At 36.1% G+C, this 19,489-nt stretch overlaps 1 protein-coding gene across 1 annotated transcript in view; it reads left to right on the top strand.

Annotated features, from left to right (window-relative positions):
* The window catches only part of LOC117117534 (transmembrane protein KIAA1109-like), a gene marked incomplete in the record, with an annotated part of 61,507 nt that overhangs the window by 11,764 nt on the left and 30,254 nt on the right, over positions 1–19,489 (top strand). The window contains 22 exon segments of the mRNA XM_033261851.1: positions 257–563; positions 978–1,154; positions 2,077–2,214; positions 2,894–3,067; positions 3,567–3,815; positions 3,981–5,454; positions 5,564–5,678; positions 5,781–5,940; positions 6,292–6,818; positions 7,238–7,418; positions 8,325–9,829; positions 10,244–10,428; positions 10,806–10,902; positions 11,081–11,278; positions 12,154–12,301; positions 13,112–13,201; positions 14,534–14,749; positions 15,422–15,550; positions 16,066–16,168; positions 16,924–17,169; positions 17,999–18,222; positions 19,163–19,367. Coding sequence (XP_033117742.1) covers positions 257–563; positions 978–1,154; positions 2,077–2,214; positions 2,894–3,067; positions 3,567–3,815; positions 3,981–5,454; positions 5,564–5,678; positions 5,781–5,940; positions 6,292–6,818; positions 7,238–7,418; positions 8,325–9,829; positions 10,244–10,428; positions 10,806–10,902; positions 11,081–11,278; positions 12,154–12,301; positions 13,112–13,201; positions 14,534–14,749; positions 15,422–15,550; positions 16,066–16,168; positions 16,924–17,169; positions 17,999–18,222; positions 19,163–19,367 — 6,848 coding nt within the window.

Below are 19,489 nucleotides of genomic sequence, written 5' to 3'. Positions count from 1 at the left end.
AATATAATAATAATAATAATATAATAATAATAATAATAATAATAATAATAATATAATAATAATAATAATAATAATAATAATAATAATATAATAATAATAATAATAAGAATAAAATCTGTGCTCTTTATCTTTATATTATTAATATTTGTATTCAGTGTACCAGGAAAACAAATTTCATGTATTGTATTCACTACTGTATATGACCAATAAATGAATTTTGAAATTTCGTGATGATGTTTCCATGTTTTATGTTTAGACCTGGTTGGATTGAGTGCGCTTCTGTACCTTATTTGGGCTTAAGTATCACCTATTCCTACCACCCAGTACCACCAAATGATTTTGTCCCACTTCTGAAAATTTCTGACTGCAAGAATGGGAAGCCGTCAATAACAGTAACAAAGATAGGCAACAAATTGCACTCAGCTAGTAAGCGACAACCCCGCTGGCGGGAGGTTGTCGAGCCTGGAAATTTACCTCCGGACAACATGAGCCTTGAGCTTGATATTGGACCAGCTGTTCTTGTAGCATATGGAGCCATTCTCAAAGCAGTCTTAGCGCTTAAGGTAACTCCTCTGTTCTGATGCTGATGGTAATTTTTTGGACTGCACTGTTGAAAATAAACAGATCCTGAAGCAGCCATTTTTTCCCTACAGTACAGGTTTCCCTCAAATTTTAGAGACCACTTTTGGGACTTGGGTTTCCATGGTGTTTAGCAGGTTTGGTCTCTAATTAGAATAATAAGGATATGGACCACAGAAAAGTGGTCTTTAATTGGAGGTGGTTTTTAATTGTAGAGCTCATTAATTAGAGAAAAACCTGTTACTGTTTTAAAGCTTACACTTAGATTTTAAACAAGCAAACAAAGACTATATGAGAAGCAAGCTTTATCCAGCAGTTTCTAGTTTCTAAAATATGTTATTCTTCTTTCACTGACTAATATATAACTTTCCAATAATATAATTATGATTTATTTTCAGGAGAATTATCTTGGTGTAGATATTGATTACATGGACCTAGGGCGCCCACTAGAGACACAGCCAATCCAGAAGCCACTAGATAAACCAGAAGAACGAATTCTAAACCCTCTTAGTTTGCGCCCTCTGCAGGTGACATTTGCCCTTACTGTACACACACTCCAAGCATACTTACCAACGGTAAGAGACACACTTTTGTTTTTCAGTCCAATTAAAACAAATCACTACATTCATGAGTTCATTTGGAGTATATACAGGTAAATAGTTCAGCATGAATAAATTATGTGGATGTTGACTTCTACAAGTAAACGTTAATTAACTGCTTGAAAAGATTCTTCACCTACAAAATTACTCAAAAAAGTGTTTGTAATCAAATTACAACTTGTTTATTCTATATTTCATAGTCAAGTTAACTGATTCATATATAAAACACAAAGGATACAATATCTCTAACAGTGTATATATAAATAGATTCCACAGATTCTGATTGCAAACAAAGTTGTAATTGATTTACAAATTGTTCCTGTTTGCATTGATTTTAATTGTAAATAAGTTTTAATAAAGTGAGAATATACTATATTTGATTCTGACTCATTACATTTTTTATAGAATTAGATTATAAATAAGTTTTTAATTATCTGTTGCTTCTTACTTTTCCGGTATTACATTTCTAATCAAAAAGCACTTTAAGATGTAAATAACCTATATCACATAGTCCAGTCACATGATAAAAACCTCAGAATGTTTATATTTACTCCAGTCATTAAGATGATCATTGTTACTCCATGAAATATATTTCGATCTGAACATATATGCATGAAACTTTTTAAGCCTAGCCAAAACTTTAACATCAGCATAATTACAGTAGAACCCCAATTAAGCAGGGACACCTTTGGGACCAAAAAAAAATGTCCTCTTATGGGTGTCCTTGAATATTTGTTGGTCGTAGTATTAAAAGATATACTTTTCCTCATTTCCTGGCCGAAAAAGTGTCCCCACAATAGGGGTGTCCCATGAATAGTGGTGTCACAAAGAAGGGATTCTATTGTATATGTATCTGTTTCTGTGAGATAATTAAACTGTATTCTGTTCATATTTTCAGCATTTATGTAATCAGACAAATGAATGTTTGGTATTGAATATGGACAGACTGGTGGTTGAGGTACACAAAGCTTACTTCCAGACTAGACTACAAGTCCTCCTTTCCCCTATCTCACTGCATATTTCTAACCACAAAAAGGTATGGCATGAATCGACCCTTGGTCAAATGCATTCTTACCATATAGTAAAAACTATTTGTTTATATATTCTAGCAAAGTATGATAATAGTAGTGAAATGATTAGTTGAAGTAATGTAAGCAATTGAGTTACTTAATATATCCTATAAAATATTGTTGTATGTTGGGCATATAAGGAGATCCTCTTGTTTCATCTTTGGTATTCCTACTTTTTATATTCTTGACTGTATTTACAGATGTAGGGCTATTCTTCCAAGTAATTCCATTGAATAGGCTTTTAAATGCTCATAAAAATCTATATTTCCCCACATTTAAAATTGTATTCATTCATACTAACCGTTCATTCATCGCTTCATTTCAATAGTAAATTTGCATGTTACAGATGATCCGCACACAAGACAAACATGATTTAAAATTTTTTTTAATGTGTTGCATGTAGACAATCTCTTATTTTTTTTTTTATTGTGATTTGCTATTTTAAGCCTTATCTTAATCATGAGAATATACAGTACTTTATATTATTTATGCTTCCAAGAGATAAACCAAAACACATGAAAAACTAAAGAATTGTAGCCTAAAACATTATAAAATTTCACAATGATAAATAAAGGAAACAAAGAAGATTGCTTTATTGCTTGTCAACACATTTCCTACTTATACTTATGTATAACAATATTTCAGGATGTCCCAGATATAGGTAGCAAGAAAGATGGCTTTTGTTTGTCAGGCCTTCAAGTTCGAGCTCATGCGATGTTCTCTGATGAAGGTCTGCCCCCAGAGGTTGACACTGTGGAATATGCTTGGCTTGTGGAGCTTCAGCTAGGTCTACTGTCTGGTCAACTCTCTCCAACACAGGTTAGTTTTCATCCTAAAGGTTTAAAAAATACATTTTAATTTATTATTTTATATCATTAATCAAGTGAAGCCTGGTTTTTATAAAATCGCTACATTGTTCTGCAGCAAACGCTACACTACATAACTCTCCCCGATGCAATGGATCCCATTGGATATTATTGCTAAGATCCCACAAAACGACGGTGTAAAAACATATGCAAAAATTTGCATTTGTGGGACATTTGTTGGACGCGTGCATATTTCCGACGTTATTCTGATTGATCAGTTGTTAGGTTTGATTGACACTCAGGAATGGTCTATTGGGAAGGCTCTCCGATTTCTCAGAGACAAATCATCCAAGTTCAGTTTAGTGAAACTCTCTGAAGTTGTCGGCAACAAGTTCTAACCATTGACCAATGATCTGCTAAAAGTCATCAGCTTCTCTTTGAGACAATCATTGAATTTTATTCTGTCATAACAACAAATCGGATGAATTTATTTCCATATTATTCTTTAATAGGCCTTAGCTCTTGCATCATTTGCTGAGACATTCATCATGCTTGTGGTTGACAGTGAGAACAGCCTAGAGCAGCCTGTACGAGATGCCAAGTGTGTGCACCAGGTAATACAGTCGGCCTGCAGGGTGAAAGAAAAGGCTTATCCACTACCATGCCCGTCAGAGAACCAGCTCAAGTACCGAATGACCAGAGTGTGGCTCGAGGGCTTCCATATCTGCCTGAAAGAGGAAGACTCGGTGCTGGCCATCCAGGTTAGTGTACCTTAAAACCTTAAAGAGTTTGTGCTTCCCACCCAATTTATTTTTTGTGTATATGTTTATTTAGGAACATTGGCAATAGTTCGTTATCCAATTAAGTATCTATTGATTAGCAACTTTACTGCTGGTTTGTGTAATTTATTACTATTTATTTTCCAGACTTCATCTGTGCAGCTCTCAACTTGTAACCTCCATAGTGAAGCTGTGGAAGCTGGTCTTTCATGTCACATAGATTTAATTGAAATTAAGTTGTTCATGTCACAAGTTGAAATAGCAAAACCATTGCTTCAGGTTGGTGAACTGAAGTTAGGCCCAGTAAATCTAGATTCATCTGATCTTTCCACCACTGCCATTAACTGTAAAGCTCAACAGAGCTTTTTAAGACTACATGACAGACGAACTCGGCGGCTCTGGTTCCTCTGGCCACCACTAAGTTTGAGTTTTCAAACATGTTGTGGATGTCTTGGAGGCTGTACATTCTTTGGAAATGGAAAAAGTAACAAATTTCTTTTGCATGGAAAGAAGTATGCCTCAAATCCATCTAACAAAGAATGCCTAGCTTATGGACAGAGTCTTCTGAAAAATGAAGAAAATGTGCTGCATACCAACGGAAGCAGATTAGATTCTCCTTTAAAGGATTTTTTTACACAGGGATTTTTAAGTCCCGGATCTACACCAGGCAGTCCATTTTCTACAATGACTCCAGAAGCCATTGTAATAGAGGATGACCAAAGCAGCTGCCAAAGTTCTGAAAAAACAATTCAACCAGAAATGGCAGGCAGTGACAGAACAAGTATTAGGTCAGATGTTACTGACATCCAGCAACAAATTCCAGCTTTGGGAATGATAGGAAGTTCCTTAAGTTTACCAACCTCTTCCATACTACTTCCAAAATACAAACATGCACGGCACCATAGTGACATCGTAGTGAGAAAAATGGCAGAAATGGAGAAGATCCCACAAGAAATGCAGTCACCCTCAGAGGTAGATGAAACTGACAGGCCAGCATTAGATTCACAAACAAGGTGGTCACTGTCATCAACCAGTCTCAGTGAATACTTTTCAGCTGATGAAGAATCCCATGCTTCATCTTCAAGTTTGATCAGAACTGATGGACAGAGATTGGTAGATGAAATACTTGCATATGACTTTGATGTCTCCCTGTCTGCTGAAAATTCCAATCGAAATTCTGTCATTGAAAATCAAGACAATGCAGATGTTGAATCCAATGTTTCATCAGTGTCTTTCAAATCAGCAATATCTGTTGCCAATACAGTGGCCGAAGAAGAACAACCAAGTGTTATAGATCTCCATGAGCAAGCTTCTGTAATGGCAGCCTACACTCATCATTTAAGTCATGTTAAGTATGAACTATTATCTCCAGTGCCACCATGCTCTAGCATTGACTCCACGCTGAGTACCATGCGTACAACTTGCCCACCGCAACCTTCTTTCAATGTGGTCCAACATGGTTTCAGTGCAGGATTTATGCAGCTTCGAGATGCAACCTCAGGAGAACAGAGTTTATCAAGCTCAGTTAGCGACATCACATCAGAAGTGTCAGCCTCTACTCCAGCAGCCACACCAGTGAAGTCAGGTGAAGATTTGAACAGTTCAGTTAACATTGGAGAAGGTGAGTATGCTTTCTCTTCTTGTGAACATAACAGCAATTTTTAATTGTTAAGCTATTTAAATGCTCAAAGCAATAACTTAGAAGTACCTCTCTCTCAATTTCTCTTTAGATATAACATCTGAAAGCAGCGTTGTCACCACAAATCAAGGAAACCGAGTTATCATCAAAGTCGGTGGGCCTCTTGAAGTTTTTCTATCACCTCTAATGCTGCCAGCCATGCAAAAGTAAATCAAGTTTATTTAATTTACATTATTTTTCATTTAAATTATGTAAGGTTGTATGGTCCTTTAAACAATACTTTATTAATAATTGTTTTTTTTAATCAGGCTGGTATCTGTGTTATTACCGATTGTCAGTAACTTAAGTCCTGCTTTGGTAGTGGACCATTTGCATTCATCATGTTTAAGTCAGGTGGAGAAAACTGTCGACAAGTCGAAGGAAGAAACAGAGTTATCTCATACTCAATTGACTGTGAATCTCAAACAGGTAGGTCATTCTATATATTATATATGTTAAGCTGTGTCCAGATGATCAAATTTTTATCGACAAAAAACTGTCAAAATGTGTCATTATGTGATTTCATCATGATCATTTTTAGGCATGTCACCTGTTTTTATCAAATAATATTTGATAGTCTGAACGTGGCTTTATGATCATGAACCATGACTGGTTTATTTACAAAGAATTGTCTTCTGTTAAAAATTTAGATATATTTTCAAAGTTTCAAATGGAACAACTCATAGCAATTTTAAATAACTGTACTATTGGATTCTTTCAGACAGTTGTCTCACATTTAAAACTAATATATAAAAGGAATGGCCTTTTTTTAAATTGTAGGTAAATGTTTGTTTACTTCAAGTTGGTTCTTGGTTCAAGCCTGGAGATGTTGAGATGCCAGTACCGGTTCATTCCCTACTGGCCTTGTGTGGTTACAATTTCAATCTTGGTTTAACAATCGGCAATGGTATCATAGGCCAATTGAGTGCTCAGAGGCTCCATGCTCAACTTCGATTATTACCAGTTGGATCAAGGAAGAGCAGGGATGGAGCTGGTGTGACTGCAATCACTGACACCCACTCCAAGGTGATGTTCTTCTGTAAGAGAGATCAAGATCTGCGAGAGTATGGCTGGATTATGGCAGAGCTAGGACTGGAGGCCTTAAACATCAAAGGCGGACTACCGGAAAAGAAGATTATCAACAAAGATAAAGTTGATGTTACTCCAGTTCCTAACAGATCGAGTAACTCCAGTACTCCTGATGCTGTCCACCATGAAGATATGCCACTGGTGAAAGTGAGTTTGGGAGGAATCTGGACTGGAGTTCCAGCTCCAAGGAAAACCACTGTTGAGGACAGTGATAAATTGTGAGATTTTTCTTTATAATGTTATTTGCAAACCACCGTATTTTTACCACCATGTAGAGCTCATGTATACTGGTATGGATGGTTTTACATAACTGATTTTTAAGGCTCTTAACTTTATTCATGTAAGCACTGTAATATCCCTATAGAATTTCAGACTTCAAATCCTATTATAAGTCAATCGTAACGTCATCACTGCAACTCCTGATGTTATTTTCCTATCCCCAACTGTTCACTATTGGAAAATGATTATGCTTTTATCTAATAGATTTAATGCATTCAATTTAACCGTCATATAATAATTTTCCACTAGTTTACTATGCGCAGTTATAGTAATTTCTTAATATAATATTCACTAATAATAATAATAATAATAAAAGAATATTAATTATAGTACATCAATTAATTTTTTTTTTCTGTAGATTTTTAGCCAATCTTTTAAATACTGCGACTCCTGCTCTTGATGCTTGGCTGATTCCTGCAGATCACTTCAGTACCACTTTGAAATGTATCAGTGAGACAGTTCATATGAGGAAGTGTGCCATTCTTGTTTGTTTAATGACATTGGCCCATGAGAATGAAGAGTGGAGAAAACGGAATGAGGTATTGATTCTGAAATTCCAGCTTGGTTCCCACCCTCCAATTTCTAGGTCTTGGGATACAAATCCCTTAATTTTTTTTTTTTTGCTTCTGCAAGTGGAAAACTCAGAGTATATCTATATTTAGATAAAGGAATAAATATCTTTGTAATCATGCCAACTGAATTAGCAAGTATACATCATCAAAGTTGCTAATATAAGTGTATTAAATCTTGTCCTGCTTTTTAATTCAATTTATTTGTGCTAAAAATAGTAACATTAACACGTTGGCCGCCAGCGACGAGTATACTCGCCCACAGGGTGTTGCTGAGGGCGCCAGAAACGAGTATACTCGTCAATAAGGGGGGAACATTCTAGCGTTGTTAACTTCTTTATTATACAATGTAGGAGCACAGACTCAACGGCTGGTAGTTTGGGGAAGATACACGTACCTAAACGATAGCGTACAAATGACATATGTATGTTTGTTGTGTTATGTTGCCGGTAGTACACTCGAGCGGTACAAGTGGGGGCGCCCTTTGAACATATACCAACCCATGCAAAAAGAGGAAGAGATAACTCGCACTTGGCATAGTCAGTAAAAAGTTCTATCACAGTGCCATCGACGATTATACTCGCCCCCCCTAATATTTTCCCGCCAATTTATTAGACACATCATTTTGATGATATATGACTAGATAAAGTTACAAAAATGTATGTTTGAACATGTAAACTTGTTTTGGCACACGGAAAGGAACCGTAAAAAAAGGTCTGGCAGTCAACATGTTAATTGTATTAAAGACAGATTGTTGAAAAAGTATCCAAGCTTTCATTAGTTTGATCCATTCTTTACTTTTGTCAGGGTAGTTACATGGCTTTACGTAATCTTTCTACATCAAGCCTTATTTCCTTTACAATTCTCTCTTCTCAGATGTCATACCCTCACTTGAGCAAACGTTCTCACACTATCCAAGAAGACTTATCTTGCCAGCTTCTGGTGCTCTTATTGCGTTATATGCAGTCATCAAAAGTAGAATTAGAGGAACTGTTAAAACCAGAGGTACTTCCTGCTGTCACCACCTTAGACAAAGGCATACACGTTTTACTTCGTCAGTGGAGAATGAACCTCTCTCTTGTGAATCCGATGGCAGCAACACATTGGCAGGTTCTAGCCATGGGTCCTGCGATCAATGCTGGCAATATTCCCCAGGAAGCTGATCGCCAGTTCATGGACAATTACCAGAAAGATGCCACACTCACAGATGTTGATGGCACACAGGATCACCTGGATGAAACAAGCTCTCTTTCGCATTCGTATCAGTATACTCAAATGAAAGGATCTCAAGTAGATCTGTATCAAGAATTTGCAGAACCTAGACCAAGCAGGGTCTCTAACATCCGACAGATGGACTCGTACGCCAGGATAAGGTCGCACACAGATGAAAGCATGGCCACTGTGTATTCTCATCATTCCGTTGATCGTTATCCTACCCAAAGTACCAAAGTGCTAGAAAAAATAGAAGCTGAACCTGCATCCTCAACCAGTACATCACCACTAAATGCTGGGATGGAGGAAGGGGATCTTGAATTAGGAACACTTACTAAAACCTCTGACTTCAAGTTCAAGCTAAAATCTAAACTGGCTTTAACTCCAACAACTCCAATGATTGGAGAAGCAGATACAATGTTTTATCCTCTGTTAGACAACCTGGGAGTGCCTGGAGAGCAACAGCTTGGCCAACCATCAACAGTATTACAAAATCTTGGTGCTGTCTCAGTTGTGTTGGAAATTAACTCTGCTCGCGTGTTTGTGATTGATAACAAACCTAGAAAAACGACCACTAAGCGGCGTCCCACTAGAAACAAGCAAGACAGACCAATAAGCAATCAAAAAGCAGAAGGAGAAATTCTTGTGCTAGATTGCCAAAAATTTAGAGTTGATGGTTTGGGAAAATTGACATCCAAAGAAGATAACTCAAGTCAAACAGAAGAGGAAAAGCTAAGTCAGCATAAACTTATTGACATCCAGCTGGCTGCCAGGCTTGGAAAAATTCAGTTGTTAGTGAATATGCCATTGTTAAGATTTGTAGTACATTTGGTTTCAATGGTTAAGAATTTCAAAAGTACAAGGACCAACCTTAAGCTTGCCCGATACACAAGTAACACCCCGGCTGAAACCACAGAGATGCTGTTAAATGCGGGGCAGACTCATGAGACTGAAGAGACCGATGATGTCTATGGGAGTAGATTCTGGGAGGGGGATAGCGACATCGAGCCACGCTGTTGGCAGACTATGTATCATTTGATCGATCTGTATTCGGCAAGGACTGATCAAATGGTTAAAGGTCAGCTGACGATCAATCCACTCTTCAACATTGAGAACGAGGATGTGCAGATCAGTGATGATGATGAGTTAGACTCTCCGCACCAGACTGGGTGAGTTTTAATTATATGCACCTTATTTTTCAATTTATTTTTCAATTTTATAAATTTTCTTTAGGATGTGTTAGTGAGGTTTATTTGTTTGGGGATTGGCTTTTGTGTCAAATTTTTATTATAAATTTCTTTTACATTTATTTGTTTTAACGTACTCTTATATTGTAAAGTTGATAATTATACTCTTCTAATGCTTTAAAGTGTCAATTTTTGGAGCTGTCTGTCCTGTAATTTGCTCTGATACACAGTCTGTACATTCTTATTTACATTAATGATGATTAAAAGTGCTGAATCTTTTTGTTATAAACCAATCCCTCTTTTTGTCATCAGTAAATTATCAATATTTTTGCTAACCATACCAAGTTTAGTGTTCACATTTTACTTATTGTAACTTGACTTGTGTTTGAATTGCAGAACGGAGGAGGAGATGCTTGGATACTATGACATGTTTGTGAACACCAACCATGTGATTCTGACCACTACAGCGGTCATTGACAGTGTCCAGCTCCAAGCTAAACTCGGTGGTCTCCAGCTAGAAAGCGAAATAATGCAGTTGTATGGCAGTGTCACGCATGAAAGGGAACAAAGACCTCAATCAGGTAATCTGAAATTGTACAGAAATGTAGTAAAAAGTTGTGTGTGTTGAGGTAAAGCAATGTCAGTTGCTTACTGTAGAAGTTTTTAACTCTCAATAGAAAATTAGAAATAAGGACAATTTTTTTTTGCTGTGTGACATGTGATTTAGTTAATATCATCCATTTTTTCTTTCAATAATGACCCCTGACTTGGCTGGTAAACAATTGTTTTATTTGTTTAAAAAAAAACGTCTTTGGAAACCTGATGAATTTAAGTAATGAATGAAGTAAATACTGTATATTATTTAATCATAAAACTGTTTATTACTACAATTTGGTTCTTTTGTTTACACAAATATGTGGTTTTAATTGTTAACTGTGCAAACAAACATTGCCTACAGGTCAAGCAATGATGGAGAATGTTCAAAAGATCGCAAGCACTGCTCATTTTGATTTACTCAACATACATTTACTAGAGCGAAGCAGCCGTCTTCGACAGTAAGTATAAAACACTCATTATAGAATCTAACATAAAATTAGGTTAACATAATTCTCATCTTTTTTTTTCACTTATCTTCAATAGACAACTGATATTAGCATTTACGTTACAAACATTTATGCGGTTTTACTATTTACATGAACTTGGTATATTGATATATTTTTGTTCCGAATCTAGAGTTGTGTTAGCCACAAGCCTAAGCAAGTCCCATGTGCTCTTGAATGATGAAGATCATTTAATCGGTACCATTGTGCTAGGAGAGTTGAACATGGAGTTGCCGCAGAACCCTGCCACTCTTCACGAGATGGCAACAAGGAGTAGTCGACGCCTTACTGACCAGGCAACCGAACTCAGCAGACCTCTCAAAAACTTCAGGTAACTTCAAAATAGTTCTTCCTCTCTGTTCAAGCAGCTTAGGTATTGTTGGCAAAACTCAATGTGGGGGTAAGCTATTTCGTTGACACTGGGTAAAACCCACATTCAATTTCTTTGCAACATCATTAGGAAGACATATTAAAGCTGCATTCGCCTTATAAGGTTTGACCGTGCCTGATACGCTGAATGCAGCGTCCCTATTTTTACATACTGATTTGATTTTCTGATCAGTTTAGTATGCCTTTCAAAACAAACAAAAAATTTGATTTGGTGTGAATCCAGCTGTAACCATTGGTTCTGTGTGTAGTATGACAAATGTGAATCTTAAAAGAGTGCAGTACAGTTTTCAGAAATGAGCTGGGGTTTTGAAATGAATTGTTTATACACTTTGTTTTTAAATTGATATGTTTATTCATCTTTCTTGGCCAATGAACTTGTTAAATTTCACTTTTTTTTTTCAAAAAGTTTTTAAATTATATTGCAGTACAATTTTAGAAATGAGCTGGGGTTTTGACCCATTGTACTGCGTGATTCACCACTAAAGAGATTCCACTTAAATTGTGTATATACTTTGTTATTAAATTGATATATTTCAATAATCTTTCTTGGCCAATGAATTTGTTAAATTAAATTTTTATTTTTTCAAAATAGTTTTTAAATTATATTGCAGTACACTTTTTAGAAATTAGCAGGGGGTTTTGTCCCATTGTACTCAGACTGCCTGATTCACCACTAAAAGGACTCCACTTGAAGTGTTTGTATACGTTGTTATTAAATTGATATTTGATATATTCATTCATCTTTTTGGACAACAAACTTGTTAAATTAAATTCTTTTCCAAATCTTATTGCATTAATATTTAATTTATTGCACAGGTCTGAAGATACGCTTTCACAAGTAGGCGTTGATGAGCCTGATCGTCCTGCATTTTCTAAGCAGACAAAACCTGTAACGATGAATCTGATGTTGAAAGGGATTTGTATGCAAGCCATGCTTTTGCCCTCACTTCGAGCGCAGTACCAGGTATGTTGGTCATTAGTCTTAACTAACTGTAAAAGAATAGCCTCATGCTGGTCCCTGAATGTTGCCCATGTTTTTTAAAGAATAAAGGTTTTTAAGTTGGATGGTGAGTTGGATGGCTGAGCAGTTAGTGCAGGGGCGTTGCAACCTACAGCCATGTTATCGGTGCTGGTTCTAATGGCACCTTCACCTATGGTTCTGTTGGTGGAACAAGTCTTCTCGGATAAGGACCATAAACCGTAGGCCCAGTGTACACAATCTAGTATGTGTGCACTTAAAACAGTCCAGTACATCTTTGGAGACGAGTAGGGGGCTACCCCGGTGTTCTGGTCCATACAGCCCCTGTTGTGGACGGACGAGAGTAGCTGGTACCGGTTTACCAGGTAGCTCAGACATAGAGAGACCCTTAGGGGAGAAGAAAGTCATTGAAACGAGTTACAGTTAGTCCACAGCGCTTTGTATTCCCTAGAAAAGTCTCTATATCAAATACCATTAACATTAAGGAAAATTAATGCTTCAATGGAATTGCAAAGTTTATGTTTATTTTCAGGCATACCTGTGAAAATTAGAATATGGGTTCACCCTAAATTAAATCCTAAGATTTAATACTGCCATAAATTAAGAAAATGTAAATCATAAAATGCTATTTTTTCATTAAAAAAAACAATTATACTCAATGATTTTATGTATACACAATTTCAGTTATTGATTTAAGATTGTTTTAATTGCTAACCAAGTATATTTCTGGCCAGAAAATGTCATTATTGGTAATTTATAAAATAAATGAATATTTAATTTTTTATCTTTCAAAAGCTGAAGGATGCAACTGGGAACATGAATATGAATGAGGAGTGTCATGTGACCATACACATGCCCAATCACGCCATTTCCTTTATATCACAGGTAAACCTTTCTCATGTTTATTCATTCACAAATTTACATGCGATGGACTTTACTTGTACAAGCATTTTTGTTAATACTGTAGTTATCTTCATTGTTGTCATTGTGATTGTGATTTCTAATTTTTAAAATATGCTTATAAAATCAAAGATTTTTACTGGTACATTTAAAAGTCCTTGATAAAAAAATGATTTTTGACTGCATCTTGGAATCATTCTCAACACATGTCACTTAGATACAGTATTGCACTTGCACTGTTGACTGACTGCCCAACACATGAACATCTTTGGCATGTTCTTTCTTCATTTGTGGCAAAGACAAGCCAATTTACTCGTCGCAAATCCTGTTTTGGAGATAATGGCCGAAACATGCTGGAATTTCAAAATTTTGGAAATCTATTTTATTGCACTAAACTAACCTTTATATATCTATACATCATGCTATGCTGTTATTTTCCCCATTTTTGATGTTAAAACAATTTTAACCATTTGGTGATGGTTTCTGCCTAAGAAATGCCTGAAATTGTCAACTTTAAAGACTGATTTCTCAAATATTGTTCTTTAAACAACTGTATGTTTAAACTCGTGTAACTTCATAACAAAGTGTCGGATTTAAATGATTCTTTTACCATTTTATAGCTCCCATTTTACTGTTAAACCCTGTATTAATAACTAAAGATTGATTTTTCCGACAAGTGACTGGTTTGGCTTGTCTTTGCCACATTTGCTTATGTTCTTTGTTTCCATAACTTATTATTAATGTACGTTATGTCCTTTATTTTGTATTGTTATCAATGGAAGAATGTAAATGTTTTTATTTAACTTGAAACCATGTTTAGCTTCTTTGTTTTTATTGTTTGTGTATCCTGCAGGTAAACACTTGAATAAATTTTACTCTATTTTCCTAAAAGTACTATTATTGTTACTGTTTTTACCAATGTGACTATGTATACAAGTTGTAGAAGTGGTTGGCGCATCGATTGTGGCTTGGAGGTCAGGGGTTCAAAACTCTCGCTGTGCATGTCGCTTGTGTCCTTGGGCAAGGCACTTTATATACTGTATGTTTACATCTCTCTACCCAGGTAGTATAAATGAGTACCTGGTAGGATGTTGTGGCATTGAGTGTACTAGTTTCATGCACTAAAGAAGTAGTGAACTACTAGGGATACTCCACAGAGAGCAGAGAATGTTGCACTTTTTGTTGGTGTGCCATTGTACATTATCCATTGACCAGGAGTAGTGACGCTCGCGCCTTTGATCATTCATTTTGGAATTGGCGCCTTATAGTTGTTTGAGTATTAAGTTTGATAGATATTAACCTTTCTGTGGTTGATAGGTTGAAGATGCCCAGGAGGTCTTCTCATCAGCTAGTATTGAGCTGCCAACCATCGAGTTTCTTGCCGATATGAAACCCAGAAACAACGTTCACAATAAAGCACAGAAATTGGACAGCTTCTACCTGATGGCCGGTATCAACATCGGTAGTTTCAACCACACCATCTCTACTGATCTACTTAACCATCTGGTATTCGTCCAGAAAGTCTTCATCAAGGTAATGTGTGTATACTGTATGTACTCACGTATAAGGCAACCCACGTATAAGACGACTGGCGAGTTTGAGAATATTTTTGGACGTTTTTTTGCATGTTGGGTGTAAGGATAACCCCCCTCCCATTTCATCATCGAAATTCCTACTTTTTATCATCTTTAATACTGCATTTGGCTGGCTAAAACGTAGTCAAATGCTAGTCTAATCTTCTGAATAATACCAATTTCTGACTTTTTAAATGTTCAAATCTTATTTCCCCGTATTTAAAATTGCGTTCATTATACTAACTAACAACAAACATGATTTACAAAACCTAAAATTGCGTATATAAGACAACCCCCTGATTTTCAACCGTAATTTCGCTATTTTAAGCCATGTCTTATATGCGAGTATATACAGCAATTACTAAAAACTATTTTGTTTTTACCATGAGATATAGATCATCGATTAAAAAAAAAATTGTTGAAAGAAAACGCTATCACTTAAATGTGACGTTTCAGTCACAATCATAGCTTTTTCGGATGTTGGCCAGGTTTTGTCTTGCTTTTGGATTTGTTTCAACAGAAAACATATTTGTTGCCATTACAATCTCCTACCTTTTATGACATTTAAGGTACGAAGTTTTTATATCAGTTTTTTGTATCATGTATTTTGGTTTTATTTATCCTATAATAGGAGGTGAATGAGATAATGCACAAGCTTGTAGGTGATGATGATGATGGCAATCCAGCTTCTAGTCAAGAGTCGTTGGTGATTCCTAAAAACACTTCAATTCTACCATTCAGACTAACACTCAAGCAACAAGTGAGTAAAAATTCAGCGGGCAGCAATGCTGTTCTGTCAATGCTAAGAAAACTAGATTTTCAAAAATCTGTTATCCTACAACTATTAGGCAGCTTAATATGTCTCTTTAACTTTAAATGTTTTGTTTTTGTTATTCTTTTCTTTGTAATTTAATTATAATTTATGAGTTTTGTCTTTGCAGTACATGTAAAGGGAGTGTCACGTAAATAATTCTAATTATAATAGATGGCAAAAGATTAAACTTGATTTGATTATGAAAGCTCACTTGGCTCAAAATTCAAGTTCCAAACTTATACTTATCTCAATTTAGTATGAGGCGGATAGGGAACAGGGGAAATGTTCCCCTCCCCGTTTTGCAATTAAATATTAAAATGTTAATGCATATATTGAAATTAGCACTATTCACTTATCTATTCTGAGTATGTTGTGCCCCCCCTTATTTGAAAAATTCTGGATCCGCCCCTGTAGTCTGTAAGTCTATCTATATATAAATTCTTTTTTTTTTTTTTTTGCAGGGTATTCAAGTTACAGCTCAGACACCATCTACCAGTGCCGTGCAATTTGAAACCAATGCCATACAGTTTGATATCACCAATCTACCACCTTGTGATTCCGAAAGTAAGTACTATCTATTTGTCTTTAAGTTTAATACAAAATTTTTATATAATAATAATAATAATGTAGTTTTATATAGCGCACATATCCATCTAATATAAGATGCTCAGGGCACTTGATATGTGGACAAAGAACTCGATCAATGACTTTCTTCGCCCCTAAGCATCGCTTTTTGCTTGTGCTACCCAGTAACCTGGTACCAGCAACTCTCGGTGTCTGTACCAGTACACCGGGGTTACCCCCCTACTCATCTCGAAGGATGTACTGGGTTCTTTATAGTGCACACGAGCCATTGTATACACTGGGCCTACGGTTTATAGTCTTTGTCTGAGAAGACTTGTTCTACCACCAGAACCATAGGCGAGCGTGCCGTTCGAACCAGCGCCGATATTAGGGCTCTAGCTTGCGGCGCCCCTGCTAACCGCTCGGCCATTCGACTCACCCCTTTAAAGTAAATATGTTCACTATGGCCTGTATGCATTGTTGACCCATGTGCATTTTAAAGAATGCAGTATATTCTTTGGAAAAGAGTAGGGATTTTCTCTTGATGTACTGCCCAATCCCCACCAGAAGGACCCTACTGGAAATATGTCCTTCTCCGACTTTTGTAGGTTATCCTTGGTTTTTCCATCGAGTATATCAATTTGTATTGTATTATGTATAGATTTGAAATAAAAACAAGCATACTTTAATATTAAATGCACAAAATGGATGGATCGATTGATTGAATGATTGCTTGGTTGACTGATTTTATATAGGTACTGATACCAAGCAGGTGTATCTGAAGACCAACGTTGAGTTAACTTTGTCTGTTGGAGATATGATTCGCAATCCTCTATTTGAGGAGGCCCAACCTGAATACACCCAGTTGGCATTCTTCAAAACCAACATCAAGATTGTTAACGCTCCAGAATCGAAGGCTTCCAGCACCAGTAATAATGGAGTTGTACTTGTAACTCTAGAACGACCATTATTCTACATGCCTCCACAAGCAGTAGATAAAGGTATTTGTGGCAAAGACAGGCCACACCAGTCACTCGTCACAAAAAATCTATTTTTATTCATTAACACAATGGTTCAACAATAATATGAGAACTATATATAGTAAAAGAATCATTTAAATCCGACATTTCCCTAAGAAGTTACAAACGTTTAAAATTTTAAAGAATAATTTTTGAGAAATCAGCCTACATGGTTTATGATGTCAAGCATTTCTCAGGCAGAAACCATCACTAATTTGTTAAATATTGTTGTTTTAACATTGCAAATGACGAAAAGAACAGCATAGAATTTTGACAGTGGATATTGTTACACAAGTCTTAAACGAATTCCTAATTCTTATTTATGTTAGCGTCTAAGATAAAAATAGCCCTAATTTTAAACTAATGAGTTTAATGTGCTGGAAAGTATAATGAAATAATCATAAGCTATTATGTTTAATTTGGCAATTGTATATTGTCACATAAAAGTAGGTAAATTCAATGGTGGTGTAAATATAACAAAGTTAAGGTTACTTACATCTTTACATCAATATTAATTACAGTAAAGTTATAGTTTGGCCACTGTAACCTATCTATTTGGCAACATGTCCTTGAGCGAGGTACTTAATCTGCATTGCTTTCTCTCCACCCATGAGTGTTAATGGGTACCTGGTTGGGATTGGCAGCTCCTGCGCTGATTACCAGCAGCCCCACTTAGCATGTGGCCCCAATGACCAGGTCAAAAAATTGCGCATTATAACCTCAAGGAAGAGGCACATTATAAATATCTACCAGTACCAGTATACTATCATAGAGCTATACTTAATACACTTTGATATACTTATTTCCTCAGCTGTATTAGTTTGGCTGAACTATAAAAATGCCTACGATCACTGGCATGAGCAACGCCAGGCCCTCAGCAAGGAGGTATGGCTAGCCACCCAGGAGGTGATGTCGCGCTTGCCAAAGCCCCAGATGCCAGTTCCAGCAGCTACTACTTCCTCAACTGGGGTTTTCTTACAAGTATCGGTGCAGAATCTGGGATTGTGTGTGCCCACCTATCAACTACAAAGAGGGGTTGGTATTGCTGTTTTGTTTTGTGATGGTATTTCTACTTTGATTTTTAAAAAAAGCAGTAACAAAGACTGAATTGCATGTGATGTACATTATAAATGATATTCATTAAAGTAGAGAGTCAAATTGATAGTACAATAAATCATTAAAAAAAAGAAAAAAAATTTAAGATCAATCACGCAATATAATCAATAGCAAGAATCACATTAAAAATAGAAGTCAGAATAGAATTTATGGACAGTACTGAACAGAATTATGTGAAGATACATGTATATTTTTGTAGTTATTATGATTACTTGCTGTCATTTAAAATTAATTGTATTTTATGCACACTTTGAAATTTCCATGACCAAGGTAGAAATGTGAATCCCCTGATCTAGATAAGATATCGTAAAACCTTGAATTGAAGCCCTGGGCTTCTTTTTTTATGTGAACTTTGGATGGGCCTGTGTTCGAGATGGTCTTTTTTGCAAGGCTACTTTTGCAAAATAAATAGAGGGCTTCTTTTCAAAACGAATGCTGTAAATATTGGGAATTCGTACTATAAAACATCAGTCTGTATCATGGAGTGAATTAGCTGACATTAAATCATCTAAATTACTGTATAAACCAGTTGAAATTCACGTACAGTGTACATAGTACAGTGTATGTACTGTAATATCTCAAAAAGAGGCCTATGCTATTTTGAAAAGAAGCCCATTTTTCAAGATGGTGTCTTTTTTTTTCGATTCTAATTCAAACTAAAGAGGGGAACTACAATTCGAGATGGGATTCTTTTCGATAAGCCCATTGGGCTTCAATTTGAGGTTCGGTATACTCACCTTCTATTATAAATCATTGTATAGCCCTAGTTGCTTTTTAACTAAAATTAGCTTTTTCATATTAAGTTTAAATATGTTGAATACATTTTTTTAACTAATTAAATGAGTTTTTTCTAATTCAGAATGAAAGCCATGCCAGTGTATCTCAAGAACCTGAATCGCAGCAAGCATTGGTGTTGACACTGGACGAGTCCCTCATCTCAGTCCACTATTGTGGCGCCCTCGTCAGTGAGGGACAGTTCAGTAACTTTTGTCTGCGATTTGCGGATGACTTTGGTGTGTCGATGGATGATTGGAAGAAACAGGAGATGGAGATTGCAAATGCTTGTAAGTTAGAATCTCAATAGTTCATTCATTATGTTAGAAGGTTGAAGTTGGAGTGACAGTGCTTGTCTCCTGTATCCAGGAACCTTGGTTTTTGAAAACCCTCAATTTTGTTCAAACATGAA

Source organism: Anneissia japonica, unplaced genomic scaffold, assembly GCF_011630105.1.
Source record: "Anneissia japonica isolate Jap-2015-1 unplaced genomic scaffold, ASM1163010v1 scaffold288139_len110169_cov166, whole genome shotgun sequence".
NCBI lineage: Eukaryota > Metazoa > Echinodermata > Crinoidea > Comatulida > Comatulidae > Anneissia > Anneissia japonica.
The sequence above is the reverse complement of the archived record's forward strand: the minus strand, read 5'-3'. Positions and strand labels throughout refer to the sequence as shown.